Here is a 19,561-nt window from a genome sequence, read left to right on the forward strand (position 1 = left end):
TATAAAACTATAAAATCTTTATTTTACTGTACAGTCTTTTCATGCGTCTTTCACATATTTTTACAAACTGCATAATCATGTATATATATATATTATTCGCCTAATATTAAGATTTATACACATACTAGAGATAAAATACATTATTAACTCCTATTCGTTATTAACTTTACATATATATGGCAGTGTACTTTCTGGTTTTTTTTTTACGGGAGATCCTATGTCTTTCCGACAAATCTAACGGGTCAGTAGGCCCCAGTCTTATATAAGAATAACGTTACTTAATAGTATGTACTTACAGTTAAGTTTAATTACATAGAAAATTAAGGCATAGGTTGTGAACGTTCCAACGACTTTGGAAGGCACACCTAATTAATTATTACACAAAATCATTTTTGGTGTGCGTGATATATGTAAATCCCATTTATTTTTGCAAGAAAGTATCTTCTACTTTACTTACAAAAAAATGGAACGTCGACATAATTGAATTCATAGATATTACAGAACTAATAGTAATATTAAAAATACTTCTTAAATATTACCTAAATAAATAAGGTCAACAATGTTATTGTTAGATACATAAACGATGAAAATTATACGGTCGTTTAAATAAATCAGAAAAATGATTCTTTCTTGAATTATTTAACGACTGTGTATAATTAAACTATGACGATTTCTCGAAGTTAGCTAATGGTCGTATGATTTAAATATGATGATAATACACTTCATAGAGTGTAGTAAACGTATTTTGCAATTGTAATTTCTAAATGAGAAAGGAATATTTATAAATCGTATATAGTTACGAAAATCCCTATTGTACTATATTCGTAATAAACTATACTATCCGCTTAAAAACAAAATGCTACGATGTCCTTAAAAAAATAATACGCTTACATACTTTTGGATATACTAACGTCAGTCTACGTTTCAAAAATTACTAAAGATACCAAAAACAAAAAAATACTCAGAAATAATGATCATCACGAGTCGTCTTCAGCGAAATACCGATGTCTGAGAGCCTGAGCTGCAGTTAATCGTCTATGAGGATCAAACATAAGCATACTTTTAATTAAATCTAATCCGTGCTCATTGAGATCAGGTATTATTGACTCAAGAGGTTTTGGTACCCTATAAGGGAAAGCTGTCCAACTAAGGGACACATTTTCTGGCCATTCTTCACACGGCGGAGTTCCAATTGTTCTGTAGAACGATTAAAATATGTTTAAATTTAAACTATTTTCTTATACCAAAAAAAAAAAAAAAAAAAGGCGGATATCTTCACTAACTTACCGGAAAATCCTATCAAGTTGATCGCCTTCGCTCGTACCTGGGAAAAGAGGTTCGAGTATACTCAATTCTGCTAATATGCACCCTACAGACCAAATATCAACAGCGGTGGCATAAGAGCAGCCCAGGAGGACTTCCGGTGCGCGATACCACTGCGTCACGACCTATAATTGTCAATAACTTTAATGGTTTAGTGACTAGGATATACAATCATAGATATAAAAGGAAGCAGTACAGCGAGGTGATAAAATTGAAATAGCAGTGAAAATTTATAAATTTCAGGGACTGCAACGAATAATCTGACGCATTTTCGGAATAGATCAATCTGCTTGAAAAAAAAGGGATGATTAACATCGTTGAACTGATAATAGCAATTAATTTATAATAAGAAATAAACTGATTTAGCTGCGGTTAGATTATTCAGTCAGCCTACTTTAATGCTTTCTTTCACCTCACTGTATCGTTTCAACAATGTTCGCCGTTTGTACAATGTGTCAACCTACCACAGAAGTCAATCTCATTTCAAAGTCGTACGTTTTCGCCAGTCCAAAATCTGCGATCTTTATTCTCCCCTCTCGGGATACCAATAGATTTTGTGGTTTCAAATCCCTGTGAATGATCCTGTGACTGTGTAAAAATTCAACTCCTCTCAGTATCTCCTGCGACATTTGTTTCAGCAGATGAGACGGGATACCTGACTCTGAACAGGAGGACATGTAAGACGCTAAATCCCTTTCTACGTGTTCGAACACCAACCATAAAGTCAACCCTCGATCTAGCCTCTCCGACATCCCATCGGCGGAAGGCAAGTGTAGATAATTCCCTTGACAAACGTCCAACAGTCTCACCTGCACGCATAACAGACAATGTGAATGCAAATACTAATATAATGTCATTTAAGCACATAGTCTTTACGACTTACAATGTGAGGATGCTCGAATCTTTCGAGCTGTTTTAAGGTAGCTATTTCTCTTAATGTAGACGTGGGTAGTCCATCTGCTGTCAGCGGCACCCTAACTTTTTTTAGCGCTACGACTTGTCCTGTATTCAAGTCTTTGGCCTTGTAAACGGTACCGTAAGCTCCATTGCCGATCAAAGACAATTCCTGATACGATGCATCCTCGCCGAGTAAGGAAGTCTGAATTTGTACATCGCTATCCGACTCTGACCTCTTGCTAGAGCTACCAGACAGTTCTTCCTGACCACTGTACTTCATTTGTATGATCGTTTCAAAGCTACCAAACTGTCCTTCCTTCGAGGAGCCAGCCGTCACGTTCGCCGGCCCCTCCAAGTTAGTTTGGATCAGTTGTTTGGTGCTGTCCAAAGATTCCTCGCTGATCTGGAAAGGATTCGTCTCCGACTCGCTGCCTGGTATCAATTCGATCGTGTTCTTGGGCAAGGAACTCGTACTCGTTAATTTCTCCACGCTCTCCAATTTTTCCGTGCTCAAGTCATGCTCCTTCTCGGATGTTCCCTCGATCGAAGTCTCGGAGAACTTGGACTTCTTCGGTGGTGTTGGAGACGACAGGTCAGGTCCGAGCTCTGAGCTCGGACGTCGAGATGTTCCAGCCATCACAACATTTTGACTTCTACCTGAAACAAGGAGGAAGCCAATGCAATCGTTTTCGCTACATTGACTACAGACAGATATCTAAAAAAGAATAACATCGACAGGTGTTTAGGAAAGGATCTTTCGAATCGGTGTTACACCTGTTTAACCACGACACGGACGATTCATCGATTTCAATCCAATTCCGACAATTATCAATACGCAAATATTGTCTTCAAAGACTACATTAAGATGTCTACGTCAAAGTACGTGCAGTCTAAATTAATAAATGGTGCAATGTACCGACATACTTGGGAACAGACACTTGTGACAAACTCTGAACGATAGATATTGCTGATTCTTGGAGTTTCATTAAAATTTCCATGTACCGTACACGCGGTCGTGTTGCACCGTCTGTTATGCGACATCTGCATCGACACCTGCGTTCGTATAATAACCTTGGCCTCATCGTCGGCTTTCGAACATCTTGTAAATGGAAGTAAGAAGGGCCGGGGTTATACAGCCGGGGTTCTTATCCTTTGTTTTCTCCAGCGGTAATACGCAATGACCCGCCGGCCCTGAAGAAAATTGTTCGCTGGCTATATTACTGGGCAAATTTCTCTTCCAAGTTCATTCGTTTACACTTCCGTGAAATTATCGCCAGCAGTCTCTTAAAACGCATTCTTTTTAGCGTCAAATTTTTAAAATAATATTTTAAATCACAATTTCGTAACTATAGAACCAACATAACAAAATATTTCATTCGATAAAGCTTGAACTGAAAATATAATAAAATGAAATTGTACTATAGTACAACTTGGATTACGCGCGAGCTTCTTCATTTTTAGTTTAACTGTTTAAATTTAACGGTACAATTTTGAATATTTATAATCAGATTCTGTTCTGTCGTATTTTGTACTTACATGAGAATAGAATATTTTAGAATGATATGAAATTGTAACAGGTTGAATCGTTGGAAAGATACAGTGTATAGCCTTCGTCAGCATATACAGGGTTACTAAACGTCATATGGATTAATAACGAACGAAGAAGGCGTGGAAGATGATAATATCGGCTCGCGTAGAAAGATATGTAAGAGTTAGTTTTCGTTGTAACGTGTCTAATAAAGGAAAAAAATTCTACGGTAAAACCTAAGGACCATGGAAAGGCAACATAGTACGTATTTATGGTTTCGTAATATTTACATAGATCTAGACAAGTGTAAGTGTGTGTAACAAAGTATACGGTGTTAGATATCGTTTCTACATTTATAATATTTATGATGTAACCGAACGTCTCGGTCGAAATAATCTTCATCAGAAAAAGGTATATATTTTATCATATCAAAAGTTCTTATGAACGAAGAGTAAATTTATGTAAAGATAGCGCATTACCCTTTTTTCTACAGACGATGCTTCGAAAAGTTGTCAACGCTATAAATACAGACGAAATGACATCTTTGTGGAGGGAGTTTCATAGCCAACTTCATTCGCCGTCTTCATCAAATTCTTTTTATCAACTTCCTTTTGTGATAAGACCGGGTAAAAAAAGAACTGAACGGCACAGAGGGACAAACGTTACATCATATGAAACGATCACGAAGTTTCCTTTACAAAGTCAAACTTTCTCAATCGTTAATTACTTTGTTGATTACCTATATCAGGACAAAAATACGAAGCTAAAAGATAAAAACTGTGCGTAGGTAAGAAGAAGAGCAGCGACGAATTTCAAATTTCGTAACAGTTACCATGTAACACTATCTCGAGACCACCTAAGCGGACCAGTCACGTGTTTCCAATGCATCATTTGGCTTAGAGAACAAGAAAATGTTTTCCACGAGGAGAGGGAGAAAAAAAAGGAAAGAAAAAAGAAAAGAAAAAAAAAAGACGCGATGGGCGAGTCTCTTGAGAAACGTCTGTGCCTCGTGTTTCGTTGGGAACCAAGAACAAGCAGAGGAATGCAAACGCGATCAACTTTTCTGGGAATTACAAAAAGAAAAACTAGAGCGTAGTGGTGGCCAGTGAAGGAAGCGATAACATACGAAAGCTTCATCCGGCTCGATAGAAGATAAGCAACGATACGGTAGAATGAAATGGAAGGAATGTAGAATAGTAAATATGTACGTGTATCAAACTTTCTATTATCTCCTGAAAAGGTGAAGAATAGTACTCGAGCTGTTACGTAGGCTATTACACACGGCACGTGATTCGCTTTGTTGGTAAATCAGAATGACGCTACAACGTCGAAGTTGGCACATCGGATTGCTCAACGCGTTCTGTTTCCTATCTTCCACTATGCTACTTTGTTACACGTGTTACACTATACGTACTATGTATACTATGTGTTACGAGGCGATAAAGATACATACATAATTGCGCGAAAATTCGGAAGAATTTTTAACTTTTAAACGAGCGTCGAATCGCCAGCCGATTATATGAATGAATGAATTCTTGTAAACGAAACCGCATTTTATCAATCGACCATTATCATTGTCTCATTTCCTTCAGCGTAATCTAAACAATTTACATACTACGGTGAATAGACTTCCTTAGATATGATTAATCGAAAAATACCTGCGATTCCATGGACGATCGATGAATGGAAAATTAGATACAAGAAAAAATATATATCTATATCTATATATATATATATATATTAGGCAGAGATACCGTGTAGACTTTTGGTGAGACAGGAAACGGCGCATAGACGAATAAAGTAAACACGAAGGCGCCAGTAGATTTCAGATTATTCATGGGGTTGACACTACTATCTGGTCGGGTCTTTCACGCGTCCAACACTTATAGTCAGCCCTCCCATTCACTACCATTTCTAAACCGTACCAACCAATAGACTGAACGCTTGGAAACTTGTGCGTCAAGTACGAGAATCATACAGCGCTACTATCGATCTGGAATTTACGATTCGATCTGATGAGACGAATGAGTCGTTCAGATCCTAGATTATTCACGAAAAAGTAACGGTCGATTACTTAACGTATGAAGAATCGCTCGTTCGAGCCGAGCACATTTATTGATTTATGTTTTTACGATGACTAATCGACTGGTCACGGCGTGTGTAACGTAGCAATTCACGGATGATGATTTCGAAAAAATTCACAGAAAAACGACCAACGATCGAAAATCGTGGTATACAGAAATTAAGTGCTCCAGATAGAGCGTGCTTCCTGATATGGTTTCGAATTTTTCCACGATAATCGTATCGATACAGCATTTACCGATATAGACAATTTTATCGCACAAGTAGCTCTTATTAGTAGAAGAATAATAAAAAGGAATAGAATTACTATAACAGATAGAATAATAGAAGAAATATAGAATTATCAAAATACTTTTTATAATTATTCGTGATATATATTTACGAATGAAAAGAAATATGACTTTGTGATTTACTAATGCAAATGGTTGCTCGATATTTCAGCCTGTGTATATATACTACGTTCGTAGCGAAGGATTACGAATTATAGGTTAAAATTTCCCGCGATTCTTGACATGGAAATGATTCACATTTCAAAGCTACTCTATCCGGGATAGTCTCGCGAAATTAGATAGTTTCTATTCGAATCGAAAAAGCTTGCAATGCACAAGCACGTGGTTACCTATGCACCGTGGTTCGTAAACAAGAGAACTGCGGGGGAACCACCCCCGCCAGTAAGTGGTTGACTCTTGCCTTATCTTCACGTGTCGCGACATTCCACGTTCTCACGTTTCACAGATATGCTACCGTAAGGTAACAAAAGTTCTCACGATGAAAAACCTCGAGGAAATCAAGAGAAACAGCATCGTTATTAATCGACGCATAAAAACGACCTATCTGACCGACGTTTTTCATCCCCTATGAAAAATGATGTCTCACGATGTATCTAAAAGGTCAGAAAATCTCCCTTGTAACTGGCATATGAAATTTGTTCTAATCACGAATCACAGAAAAAACGACGTGCAACAAGTGTCGCGTGCGTGTGTTCACCGTGAAATCGTCGGCTTAAAGCGCACAAGTGCGTAATCGAATTGGCTATTCGAAAAGGTTATGTGTATCCTGACGAAGATCTATTCAGAAAGGTGTACTATCTGTTCCAGCGAGAGCGTGGATTCTTCACTTACCCACCGGCTAGGTGCTGACCTCCCACGAGAGAAGCTCGGAGCGACGGCAGCGATGCGCTGTGAAGAAAAACAGAGTGCGGTGCGGTTCCACGTGCCGGAAGCGGGTATTAACGAATGCTGTTTTGTGTTCTCCCTCTACGTTCCTCTCTCTCAGCGTCTCGTGTCCTACGAGATGCGAGAGCACACAGACGAGGTTCGCTTTGCACACTACAGCGGTACGATAGAAACGATGCAGGATGCACGAGAGACACTCCGGTTGCCGCGTTGCACGAGGAGGAGCACACGGCCGACCACTCGCGAGCGTAACCCAACGGCGACTCGACGAATCGTCGTGCAGCCGAGCGGCCGTGCTAGTCGAAACTCGATGGTAAGCCGACGACTGCACTGTGGACCGACCTGAAAAGTACTGACACGACCGACGGACACGCATACGGCTAGCAGACAGAGTTAGTCGTTGCCGAGCCCTCGAGGAAGTAGGCCCAACTCTCTCGAGCGGACCTCGATCGAGCCCCGTTCCCATCGACCGCTACCGACAGCTGCCGCTCCGGCCCTTCCAACGCTCCTGCCGCCACGATCGGCTTATCCGTATGCACGCGGAGAGGGAGGTTCTACGGAATAGAGAGAGACACGTTGCTGCGACGCGTAGCGTCGCGTCGCAACGCGTCGATTACCAGGATGCCCAACGCGCGTCGGGAAGCTCACCAATTTACCCATTGACGGAACGACCGCCTCTTCCTTCGACTTTATATCACCCCTATGACGGCTTACGAATTACTAGAAACCTTCCTGGAAACGTGTTACACCTCACGCGTAACGCCTGTGTTTCATACAGGACATGCATCGTGATTCATGCTCGTTATTCTCCGTAATAGCGATTCAGAAGGAGATGCGTCAGAAACACGTAATATTATCGTTACTTAATAGTTTACATGAATTTCTTTCGTAGAAAATTATTGTTTCACGGCAGGCTTTCAACGAGTTCGTAGTAGGGTATTGCGAGCTTGCCACTCGTTAGTGACGCTCGAGAAGAACGTTCAAGTAGATGCAACGAGTCTGCTGGAATATTTCGCTGTTCGAGCGTCTCTACGAGATCATAAAAATCCTATCTATCGTTTGTTTCCAGCGCACTTCCCTTGTCTTGGAGTTTCGACAGAGGACAGCGGGGAAAGAGAGGAAGAGAAAACGAGAGGTAGCCGTCGCAAGAGGAAGCGACGCTGAGGAAGAACCGAGACGGGAAGCAAACGGGGAACAACAGAGGGACGAAGCCACGAGGACTTACGAAATCACGATCGTTGCATGCAGCGTACATTCCACGAAATTTAAAGAAGAAGTTACACGAAGTTAGGCGCGAAATCGACATTGTCTGCGTGTCGAACGAACTTTCAATTCGAGTCACTGTCACTCGCCAACATGCACGCACGCTACTTAATTAAAGAGAACGCACCAAGATTGAACGTTTCTGCGGCGAAAATGTTCCTTTGCGTCGAGACACGGTCAAGTCCACCTCTGGAAATAACAAGATTGCTCCACGTGGTCTTGGTTTCTCACGTTAACGCGCCGATTGTCATCACGACAACATATCGGCAGGTCGTTGTTCCTGACGGTGGCGCCAAGCAGCGTTAACCCTCGCGAGGAGTCCCGGTTATCCGGCTCTTCCTCTCTCTTGTCTTCCGATCAGCGTCCGTTGCGCGTCCCGAAACATGAATGGAATGCTTCCTGCGGCGGCCGATGTACGCGAGAGACGACGACTCCGGAATGGAATGGGCCGGTAGACTCTCCAACTCAGGGACGGGCCATTATGGTCGGTGCCCTTCGTAGGGCAAGCAGCAGGCGTCCATGGCCATTGGTTTCCTAAACGCCCCTTCCCTTCAGCGCTCGAATTTCCAGAGTACAGCGACTCAACGCGACTATACCAATGCTACGAATAATACAGATACGGTAGTTGAGGAAAATATTCCAACGTTCGTACATATTTCTTATGGATATATCGTTGCGTGTTATATGAGAAACATTTAGAAATTTCATTGCGACTGCAACGACAGCCGATTGTCATGGTTACGTTGGTAAAGCGCGAAGAAAAGATCTGAAAATGGTATTTATCGTGGCGTTTACATACTGATTAATCAGATCCGAATATATCAGGTACATTTGGATATTTTATACGTCTTTGGATATTATGTGCATTCTGTACATATCTGCGTCCTCAAATTTCTCATAAATGCATAGAAATCCTCGATCTACCTATTACACAATCAGATAAAATACCAAATGAAATAAATTTTGTTGGAATCTTCTCGATAAATGTAAGTAGGTGTCCTAATACTTATGAGCGGTGGTATACATTCCAGGAATTTTAAAAAAGCCAGATTGTTCGACCTGGCGAGACTTTTAGGAGCGTATTTTATTATGTATTCCGTTTGGTCGGATTAGGGAATCCGGTTGAAATGGTAGCGTGTCCGTTGTTTTTACGCCTGTATTTTATTCGTATTTTACCGTGATCCCTTCGTTAGTTTTGGTCTTTGATTTCGGTAAATTTCCGTGCATCCTTCGACGGATGTAAATAACACGGTCCATTTGAACGTTCTATGCTTCGAGCGTAATCGACGCGACGTTTTTCTAATTAAGAGATACATATTCGGCGTCGAGATTAAACGAGACGTCACTGATCGTGTAACACACAGGCAGGGAGAGGAAAAAATCATTTCGCGCATCTGCGTGTCACTAAATGCGGTGTACTGTATGACGATTATGAGCATTTTCATGTGCGTCAGTGGTGATTCAAGCGGTTTGCGCCAACTCACGAGTATTTCAAGCTGAAAGGTAGTAACATACTCTTTTTGCAAACCGGTCGCCTCCCGATAGGTAATCATTGCGAGCTTACGAAAAAAAAAAATTATTTATTAAACTCGTAATGTTGACAAACAGAACGATCGAATGTTATTTTTGTAATCTTGCATTCTCAGACTTGAAATTTCGCTTTGACCGTTTTAATGATTTTCTATTACTGAGCTGAATTTTATAGTAGTATGCATACGAAGTGCACTCTACCGTGCGATGAATCAATGTCCGCTCATCATACTAATGACCGTTTTTAATTGGATTTCATGTATGTTGGCAAACGCGTGACTAATTGGAAAACTCTGGGCAAAAATCAATTTTCCGCCAACGTTGCCCGTTAAATCGTTGGATTATAGTAATAAAGATAGTTCGATGGAGGAATAATAGAATTTAAGATACGACGGTTAATGCGGGCACTGAAATTAGAGAAGGCAATAAGGCACTATGTTTCACGAAATAAAGTGGAACATTAGAAATGGAAGGGAATCGGGTTCCGTTATATGCTATATAGCCAGAATTCAATGTCAACCGACAAAGTAACTATTGTCTCGTTTTACGTGCGTCTGTTTCAGGCAAACGTATATTTTGTGGACATTCTGGAAAAACTAAGAAACCTATGTAATTTAGTGCACTGTACAAACAGTGGGCTTAAATTTGTGACACATGTAAGGCCGTAATGTCTCTATAGTTGAAAATAGACAAAAAACAGAACATTTCATCGGAGGCTTCGCGTCTGAGAAAATCAAGTTTGAAAATTTATAAAATATTTCCAAACTTGACCAATTTAGAGACAGGACTAGACGAATCTTCAACGGAAGATTATTTTGCAAAGGAAACAGAGTTTGAACGTATTTAATTAAATACTTCTACCGTGTATATACCTTGCATGTACCAAAAGATGTAGCTTTCAGCTCTATAATACGCTGTTAATTTAAACGTACTAACACTAACAGCAAGAGACAGGAAAACGCGTTTATCAATCTACAGAATGCACGGAAGATTAATCGTTTTTCCTCCTATCGATCCTGGAATTCTACCGCAGCCACTTGGAAACCACGCACACCTGGTAAATCCTTGTTAAAAACCAGCGCACAGTACATATTTCCGAGGCAAACAGAAAGAGAGCACAGTGAGCCGATTGTACAGCTACGAGGAAACTTAGAAATGGCACGGAAATGTGCAGTTCGGTTTCTTATCATCCGCGCTGCAACATCGCGCGTATCGACCCTGTCGTCCATTCTCGATTCATGTCGGTCGAATCGCTAAAAATAATCCCGACCTTTTAGATGGCCTGTCATAACTACCTCGGCAATCCGCGCAATAAAACGGTTGGACAAACCGTTTAGCACATTGAAACAGAATTATTGCCAAGTTCCTGGTAGACAATGGTGCAGTTCGTTGGGAGGTACCGGCATACCAAGACCCTCTTGTACGATTCAACTAACAGTAGTGAAAAATTTTACGAGTCATTCAGTTACAAATTAGCGTATCGATACGTTTGACAATAGAAGACGAAACTTCGTTACGTGTCTATCACGTCATCCCCTTTCTTTACCAACACCTGCGAGTTTTACTGGAAAAAATGCAAAGTATGGAAAGTATGAAGAACTAATTAGAGCGTACATGGAATTCACACCTAGAATACGATTAGGATGATTAGGACGGACGTGATCGCCTGCGTGCCGATCATTAAGGACCAAGCGGCAGCTTGTCACGACGTTATAGACACTTCGATTTCTTTGAATACAAAAAATATAACCGTACGACCCTAACAAACCTTTGGAATTTCTTTTCATCGCCGCTACGTTAAAAAAGAAAAAAAAAAGGACAGAATTTAGTAATGGCCGAGGTATTCGAAAAATCGAGGTGCTACCGTAGCGTCTTTCTAAATGTACGAGTCTGATTATGCCGTGCAAAGTTGAAGAATCTGAAGATGTCGAAGCGTAGGTAACTGAAATAGCCCTGCCTTACCCTAAGCTCGAAAAGTTGCGCGATAAAGAAAGACGGTGAATAAATAAAAAGGCGAGCGGTGTCATAACCGGTCAAGAGTACGATGAACCATTCGCGACAGAGTCCCGGGAACGATAGAGGAGGAGTGGGACATACCACTGACGCACGTCGTTAATTACCACTTTCACCCAGTGCTACAGCTATTCGTGGGCCACGGAAAAGGAACCGTTGGACCAGCGACGAGTGATTTTAGGCATTGGCTGCTACCTTGACGGGGTACCTCATTGTGGGACCCCTGGCTGCCGATGCGGTTGTTACCGGCTGTGCCATAACGCCTTTACCCTCGCCCAACTAGACGGCAGACTGGTTTTTGCCCAATTTAGATCCCCCATTGTTCGGCCCAGCTTGGAATGAAAATAGAGAATTGAACGCGGTCGTATCCTGGCCCGCGTGTTCCCTAGGAAAACACGGATAAAACGAGTATATTAACAGTCCTTGAGCTGCTGCCCGATTACTCTCCAATGCCACCGCATATTTCCATGCTTCTATCGTTCCCTCTCATCTTGTAACGCAGCGTTATCTTGCAACGATCGGATTTTCTTCTAATTCTTAGCTTTTTCGAATCTTCATCCTGAACGAATTGAACGTCGATGGAATGTTTAAAAGTGGAAAGTGACTGGTCTTTTTAAAGGCAAATGTATGGAGATGTACAGAAGCTATGAGTATTGTAACCAAGTACTTTTATGATTAACAAAGATAGAAATAAATTTGAAAACACCTTTGGGACTTCGACCTACCGACTGCAAGGTACTCGTTTGATTATCGACCGAAGGAACCTGTCTTTCCCGTAACAGGCTGTCCAGCAAACTACCTTTTTCACCATAGATCAAATCTTGTTATCGTTAAAGAGGTGAATACAAAATATGCAGGTACAAAATTACTTGGAAATCGAGGGAGGCACACGGTTCTCGGTAGTCTGTTATTGTGTACCCCATATTATCATAATCCATTGAACGAATCATTGTTGCAATATTAACTTCCAATGTCAATTCCCGTAATTTCCCGAGGAAAACTTAATTCTTGAAAAACGATACCACGCCAAGTTTTTATCGAAATACGTAAGTTTAATCGTAATTTCAATTATACACAGAATTATGTATATCCCTATTCTGTTTTGAATCGGTAAAGCTGAAAATGATACGAACGAGAAGACCTCAAAAGACTATTTCAAATCAGGTGCATACAAAAATGTGTCCACCTCGTATCTGTTGCTCTATGTAGCGTTTCAAAGTATTATTTCACAAAATTATGGCAGGAAAATCAGGGTACACATTCGAACGGATAAAAGCGATTTCGAGCGTGTAGTTAAACATTGAAACGCCGGAAAAAGTAAACTAACACAGCAATTTAAACTATACCTAGTTCTCTGAACCGATAGGAATAATGAAACCATTTTCATTCTATTATTCTATCCCGGATGAGGATGAGTTACTGACCGACTAATTTCATGGACACTTGCCCAGGAGGCTAGCCGTTATACAAAAGTGCAATTTTAATTCTACGTACGCGTTGTGTTACAATGCAAAGACGAGCCCACCGAGCTTCTGAAAAATTCGTGGATAGGAAAAGGTGCGCCCGGTATTACGTGAGGTCAATGGGTAAACGGATTATATTCGAGCGAACGCTGCGCAAGAATTTTAAACGAAACCTTAAAAAGATTTTATTTGGGACGGAAAAAAGGAAACCGAGAGAAACTTTTGGGCACGCAGCCGAGTCACCGTATCCAACCATGGTGTAGCATGTTCAAACGCAACGAGTGCCGGCTTCGTTATTTTGATACAAATTTGCGCGGATTCGATACGCGGCAAGTTTTTCTCGCGATGGTAGCGTGAAACGTGCGGTGGCGAATGAAATTGAACATTACGGTGCAATTTCAGAGGCGGCTGCAACACGTCGCCTGATCAATGTTGCTCGACTGATCGAGGGGGCAGCCCTGCGCATTCCAGTCTGGTTTTACCATACCGAGAAAGAAGAAAGACGAAGAAGAAGAAGAAAATGAAGGGTCGCAGCTGTACAGTATCGCGAGAGCATTACGGGGAGTCTGCAAGTATAATCGAGACGTTCCAAAGGCACACCATGAGCTTCGTGCGTGTGTTGAACTCTCATGAATTCGCAACTCTCTTGTTGCATTACGATAATCACCTACAATATTTCCTGTTATGTCTTTCGATCTTTTTAATCCTTTCGATGTTACGTATATTACCGCTACTCATCTTTTTCATAAGATTTTCTGCCGAAACGAATCTCTGCTGTGGTATCATTTCTTTTCTCTTTAAATTACGTTCACGAAAATATCAATTTGCGTAAATACCTGCAGTTTATTAGCGAGAGAAGAACATAGCAAAAAGAATGCCTAAGACGACTCAGAAAAACTTTCTACAAGGATATCTCGATTGTTGCCATAATCTCACATGGAATGTGTTTCTTTCTCTGCTCCTCGATATTCTTTCAAGTTGTTAACAGATTCTTAAAATCTCGCAAAAAGGACTCGATCTGCCTCCACGTTCTTTCTATCTGACGATCATTTATCTTATTACTAGACAAAACATTTGTTTCTCAGTCACGTTAACACAGGCTAGTTTGTTATCCCGGAAAATGAGCGTGGAAAAGAAACGTCTGCTAAAATAAAATAAATGTCACCGGTGGTCAATTAATTTTTCGCATTCTGCTTGCAACATCCCGTTATCCGCACGTGTATATTCTTTCAGCATCTTGCACAATTACCCGCATCCAGGGAAACCAGCTGTTGTTTTCATGGGATTTTCTTTCGTTTCCCTTTTGAGGCGGCAAAAATTTGTCAATTTTACACGTAAAGCCAAACTGCGTTTCCGTACTTGTCGATTTACGCAGATTCTTCTTCTCTTTCGGCGGTACACTTTTGGCATTAAGAGAAATAAATGAATTAACATTATGAATAAACGACAATTAAAAAAGAAAAAAAGAAAAGAAGAAAACGCGACGCAGGTGGAAACGGGCACTCTGTGTCTGGCTTCGAGGACGTGAAAGTCGCACAGGTAGATTCGCTTCGCTGAAGAAGCTGCAGACGAGGAAGAAGGTAGCGGACGAAAGAGAGAAAGAGGAATGAGCGAATGTTAAAAACGCGCGAGGTCGCGAGTCGGGATGAAGTTCGGGAAGAGCGGTGTCCCGAAAGGATCGAAAGGTAGGTCGAGGTAAAGCCGGTCCATCAAATTGGAAAAGAAAGAGAAAGAAGAAGGAACGAGTTGAAGAAGGCGAGTCAGATGAAAGAAAGAAGGAACAGGATGGAGAGAGAAATTTTAAGGAAGAGAGGGGAGAACAGGAGTCGAGTGGACGGTAGAGCCGAGCATGGTGGAAACGAGAAACGAAGACGTGACGTATATACTTTAGAAGAGTGTAGTATAGTGCACCATGGTGTAGTATGGCATAGTTAAAGTGGGAGAAACCGTGTATGACCGTCCTCACGGTAAGCCAGTCCCGTGTGAACGACCGTGAAGCGAACCTCGAATGAAACTCGAACGAAATACGATCAAACCTTGAGGGTTTTCGTTCGATCGGCTCCAGGTTCCACTTTCTTTTAACAAGGGTCGACCGAACGAATTGCTCGACCGGTAAAACAAATCGTCGGCCGGATCTATGATAAAAGATACGTTAGAAATTAGTAGTCCAGTGATTAGAAAGTCAGATAATACTGTCAGCAAGTGTAAATTCTGTGCATAAGGTCTGTTCAAACGGATTTGTGTGATCGAAGGTCGATTGTGCATGAGGGATCAGTGGCGGTTCTCGTGATACTAGGTGAAGTGATCGACGGAGGCTGCGTAAGAATCATGTAAGAAAAAAAGAAAAAAATAGCAAAGCAAAGGTAGGACACGGTATAAAAGAGAAAAATGTTCATTATGAAAAATATAAAAAATAATCGTATGCCGTTTAAAGTGGCGTAAAACTGGTATCCCGATTTCGAGGTCGTTGAGCGTTTCTAAAATCCAATTTCAAGTGAAACTTTCTGTCTAATAAGGACACGCCGGTATATCTTCGTGCGACATCAGCCCGCATCGCGAGTCATGGTGAAATATTAACGCGATATAAGCGGAAAGTAACGAGAAATCTGGATAGAAGACGACGTCGATGTGCAAAAAGTAGTGAAAATAAGGTGACGGTCCGAAGACATACTACGTTGGCCGAAAAGCTGACGCGTACACCGGACCTATCGGCGGCCAAGTAGGTCAACCGGCGTGCGCGAGAGTGCGAGACCGAATAAAAGAGAAGAAAAAAGTCATCGGGGGAAGGATAAGACGAGGAAAGGAAAGAATGGTGAGACGGGGGCATTAAAGTTTCCACGATGCCCGACGTTTTTACTCGGCATAGCCTTGGAAACCAAAATGGCGGCGATCGGTTGGTACCGTGGCACGTTTCGCGACGATAAAGACTGGTCCAGCCACCAACACTCTTGAAGAGGTCCTTCAAAGTGTCCTTGACATTAAACCTGACCTTGATCAGGACAAGCAACCGCGGCACATTTCCACCGCAAACACGCCAAAGGAATCAGGATGGTAGGGCACGTGGGATCCAAGATCCTAGCGATCTTGTCCATCCAAATATTATTAGGTAAGTAGATGGATATCGTTCGTACTAGCTGCCTAAATATGAATTTATAGCGCGAACAGGGACCACGATAATTAATTCAGATTTTACATCTCTGTCTGTAATTATCGTACAAATTCCCGCGAGAAATGTTTTACGATCAACAAGAGATAATTTGGAATTCCAATTAACAAGATAATTTCTGGTTCCCCTTGGCGAGGAAACATCTACCAGGCAAATCGTATATTTCGCTGGTGCTTAAAGATCGTAAGAGATAAGATTTTTGCGGCAAGTCTAGCATTACGATACGCGCGTGTAGATCTTTACCTCGACAATTGACCTTAGACATAAGACGATGCAAATATTCGACGAATTAAGGCATGAACCTGTTTGATGGGCTTTTCAAGCGGCCGGCGGTCGAGTTTTAAACCGGTATCTTGACCTCTGTCGAAAATTTCATGACGTTCCAGCGGCAAGATCGAAAAAAAAAAAAAAAAAAAGAAAAAAGAAAAATAAAGATACGATACACTGGAGATTTTTCATCGAAATAATCAAACAATACGATGGAAGACTGTTACAGAAATCGTACGATCGATTCTTCGAGGGTACAGTGAAAATCGTTAAACACCTGACGATTTTCTTTTTCTACGACGCAGATGTGTACGCAGTTATACATCCGGTTGCATGTAACTTTGTATCTGGTACGGCCAAGTGTATCAACAATTTATTATGAGAATCTTGCGAATGTAACGTGACGTTGCAACTAGAGTCAATAGTATATCGTGGAAAAAGGAAAACCAGCAGTTCGACGACCCAGCCAAGATCAAAGCTTCTTATAAATATTTAAAAGTAACGTTTCGGATAATTAACTTTTTGCATGCATCGAGAGCCATCGGATCTTTTCCGTTGAATGCGTCACATTCATAATGCACGGCCCTAATTGGAGAGAAAGAAAGAAATTAATGAAATCTCGATTTGTATCGTAGCCTCGCCTATAAAACGAAGCACACGTCACAGACGCGTTTCAGAAGCGACAGAGGAGAAAGCTGCAAGCATGACGTGCATTTGCGTTCTGACACGTATATACCTGTTACTTGGAGATTTTCACGTCCCAATCTTAACGTGTCTGCACGAAGCATCCATGAAGATTTATGTTTTCACAGTTTACCAATGTAATCTTGTAGATAAACGATATTATAACACGGAACGCGAAGTATTCATAAAATTAGAAAGAAGCAATAAATGGAAATCGAGAAGTTTAAAAACCAATAACAAGTTCGGTTTACAGCAGTTCATCGACTTATGCAAATGTCACAATTTTTTCGAGACTAGGTACGGTTGATCGTCAAGGTCTACGAGTTATCGACCCGAGTCCGCTGTATAATTAACCAAATCTCTTACGGATCTAGCGTGATTTATTTTATATTTCGTCTTTGACGTCTCGTTTACGTAACGAGAAGAATTTACATGAATCGTCCGATGTCATAGTTAATGCGGATGGACATCGACACAAAGGAACGTATCCGGCACAGAGTTTCGTCATTCGACTTTCGCCCAAGCACCTTAGTTGTGAAAGTGTCACGAAATCGCGTTGTGCACGGTGGAACAGAAAGTCGATTGGTTTGTCATTCGAGATTTCGTCTCCTAAACGAAGAACTAAAAGTTCCTGGTAATATTCGTCACGAGAGATCTGCCAACTGTCGTCAGAGAGGATCTTGAATCACGTAAATTCCAAGATCGCTGAAGGCAATTTCGGCTTTCCACGACAAGGTGAAACGATCCTGTCGCGAAAACTTTCCTTTCGTTGATTCAACTCCGTCGAGAAGAACAGAAAGAAAATTAAAATCCTATTACGCCAGAGGCCTCCTGCACAATTGAAAACTTGCAATTACTAAACATTTTTATGTTACCAGTAATTGCATAGTCAAGAGATGGAATAACAGTGTTTTTGACTAAACTAATGTTATTAGTGAAATTTTACAAGTCACGTAATAATTTTCTCGTACAGGAGTAACAAATCTCAATGAAATTTTACCAACTACAAATCATTCGATTACCCCTTTAAAAAAGTATACGGTAAGATACTTTGTAAAAAATCATAAAACCGAAATTTATAACTTGTAATCAGTAACTTGTCAATCTACCGATATCTATTATTAGACAGTAAATTATTCTTCTAGAAGACTCGCGTATCGAAAATCTTTTTCGATTTAAGTACCGTCTTGAAATTATACGTTGAAGAACGAATAGGTTGTTGGACACCTGTCGAATCTCACAGTGAAGGTACCAAATGTCACGTTTACCAGCGAAAAGAATAAATATTGGGCTGGAATGGTGTACCGTTAACTCTGCCGTTACCGCCTCGAGAGACGCCGCATAGCTCGGTCTACGCTTCCACGGATAAACCCCTTCGACGGTTCTTACTTTTTGTCCTAAGTCGTGTTAGACGCTGTTAGAATTGCGTCACGAGGTCAAATGATATTCAATGCGGCTCTAAGCATATTAGAAACCTTGGCTACCCAGCGAAACTTGCGATTCCCCGGAGTCATCTAAACGCATCGCTTATATTCGCTTTATTTTTGTATAAGACAAGGCGCGTGTTATTGCAAGTTAAGACAAAGAAACGCATAAAACGCAGAACAAAACTGACAATTAAAATTAATAGATGGGGAATCGTTAATCCTACATCCGTAAGATTCCATTAGCAAAACCTGCTCGCTGGTAAATATTATCATTACACAAATATCTCGCGAAGTAATCGAAGGCATCTAGAACCGGTAATATTTTTTACGAACGTTTTGTACATAAGACGCAACTATGTTACCTCGTTACCTGGTGAAACGCATGCTGTGTTTACCGCGAACAACGTCTTGTAAACTCTTGCATCTCCTCGTAATTACTTGTCTTAAGAAACATTAAGCAGTTTCTTTGGTGAAACAGTCCCGTCGTCTAGCGATAACTTGGCGCACGTGGCTCGCGAAATAATTCCGACGCTCGTAGAATACGATTGCGCACGAAAGATTTTGAAATTTCATTAACGCTGTAACCACATTTTATCTTGCTATCGTGATTATATCACGAACCACTGTACATATAACGCGAACAAGGATCGAAAACGAGCAGCGAAAACGAGCTCGTGCTAATCGAAATTTTCTCTTATTTTTACGACGATCAGATGAAAAGTTAAGAGTGGCAAAAATGCCGA

At 41.0% G+C, this 19,561-nt stretch overlaps 2 protein-coding genes across 12 annotated transcripts in view; one reads left to right on the forward strand and one right to left on the reverse strand.

The window, feature by feature from the left end:
- LOC132911459 (cyclin-dependent kinase 4-like) overlaps nt 1–19,561 on the reverse strand; it is a 26,106-nt gene continuing 6,545 nt past the window's right edge. The window contains exons 2-6 of one of the 11 annotated variants that reach the window (XM_060968094.1): nt 8,396–8,869; nt 2,207–2,873; nt 1,788–2,132; nt 1,288–1,448; nt 1–1,197 (exon numbers count right to left, since the gene is read on the reverse strand). In XM_060968094.1, the coding sequence (XP_060824077.1) occupies nt 978–1,197; nt 1,288–1,448; nt 1,788–2,132; nt 2,207–2,857 (1,377 nt within the window). In that variant the 5' untranslated portion in view covers nt 2,858–2,873; nt 8,396–8,869 and the 3' untranslated portion in view covers nt 1–977. The other 10 variants (XM_060968088.1, XM_060968092.1, XM_060968086.1 and 7 more) reach the window with 10 other exon arrangements.
- The window catches only part of LOC132911450 (uncharacterized), a 14,948-nt gene continuing 10,016 nt past the window's right edge, over nt 14,630–19,561 (forward strand). The window contains exon 1 of the mRNA XM_060968066.1: nt 14,630–16,380. Within this exon, the coding sequence (XP_060824049.1) occupies nt 16,323–16,380 (58 nt within the window). The 5' untranslated portion in view covers nt 14,630–16,322. The remainder of the gene's footprint in view (nt 16,381–19,561) is intronic.

This window comes from Bombus pascuorum, chromosome 10, assembly GCF_905332965.1.
Source record: "Bombus pascuorum chromosome 10, iyBomPasc1.1, whole genome shotgun sequence".
In the NCBI taxonomy this organism is placed as follows: domain Eukaryota; kingdom Metazoa; phylum Arthropoda; class Insecta; order Hymenoptera; family Apidae; genus Bombus; species Bombus pascuorum.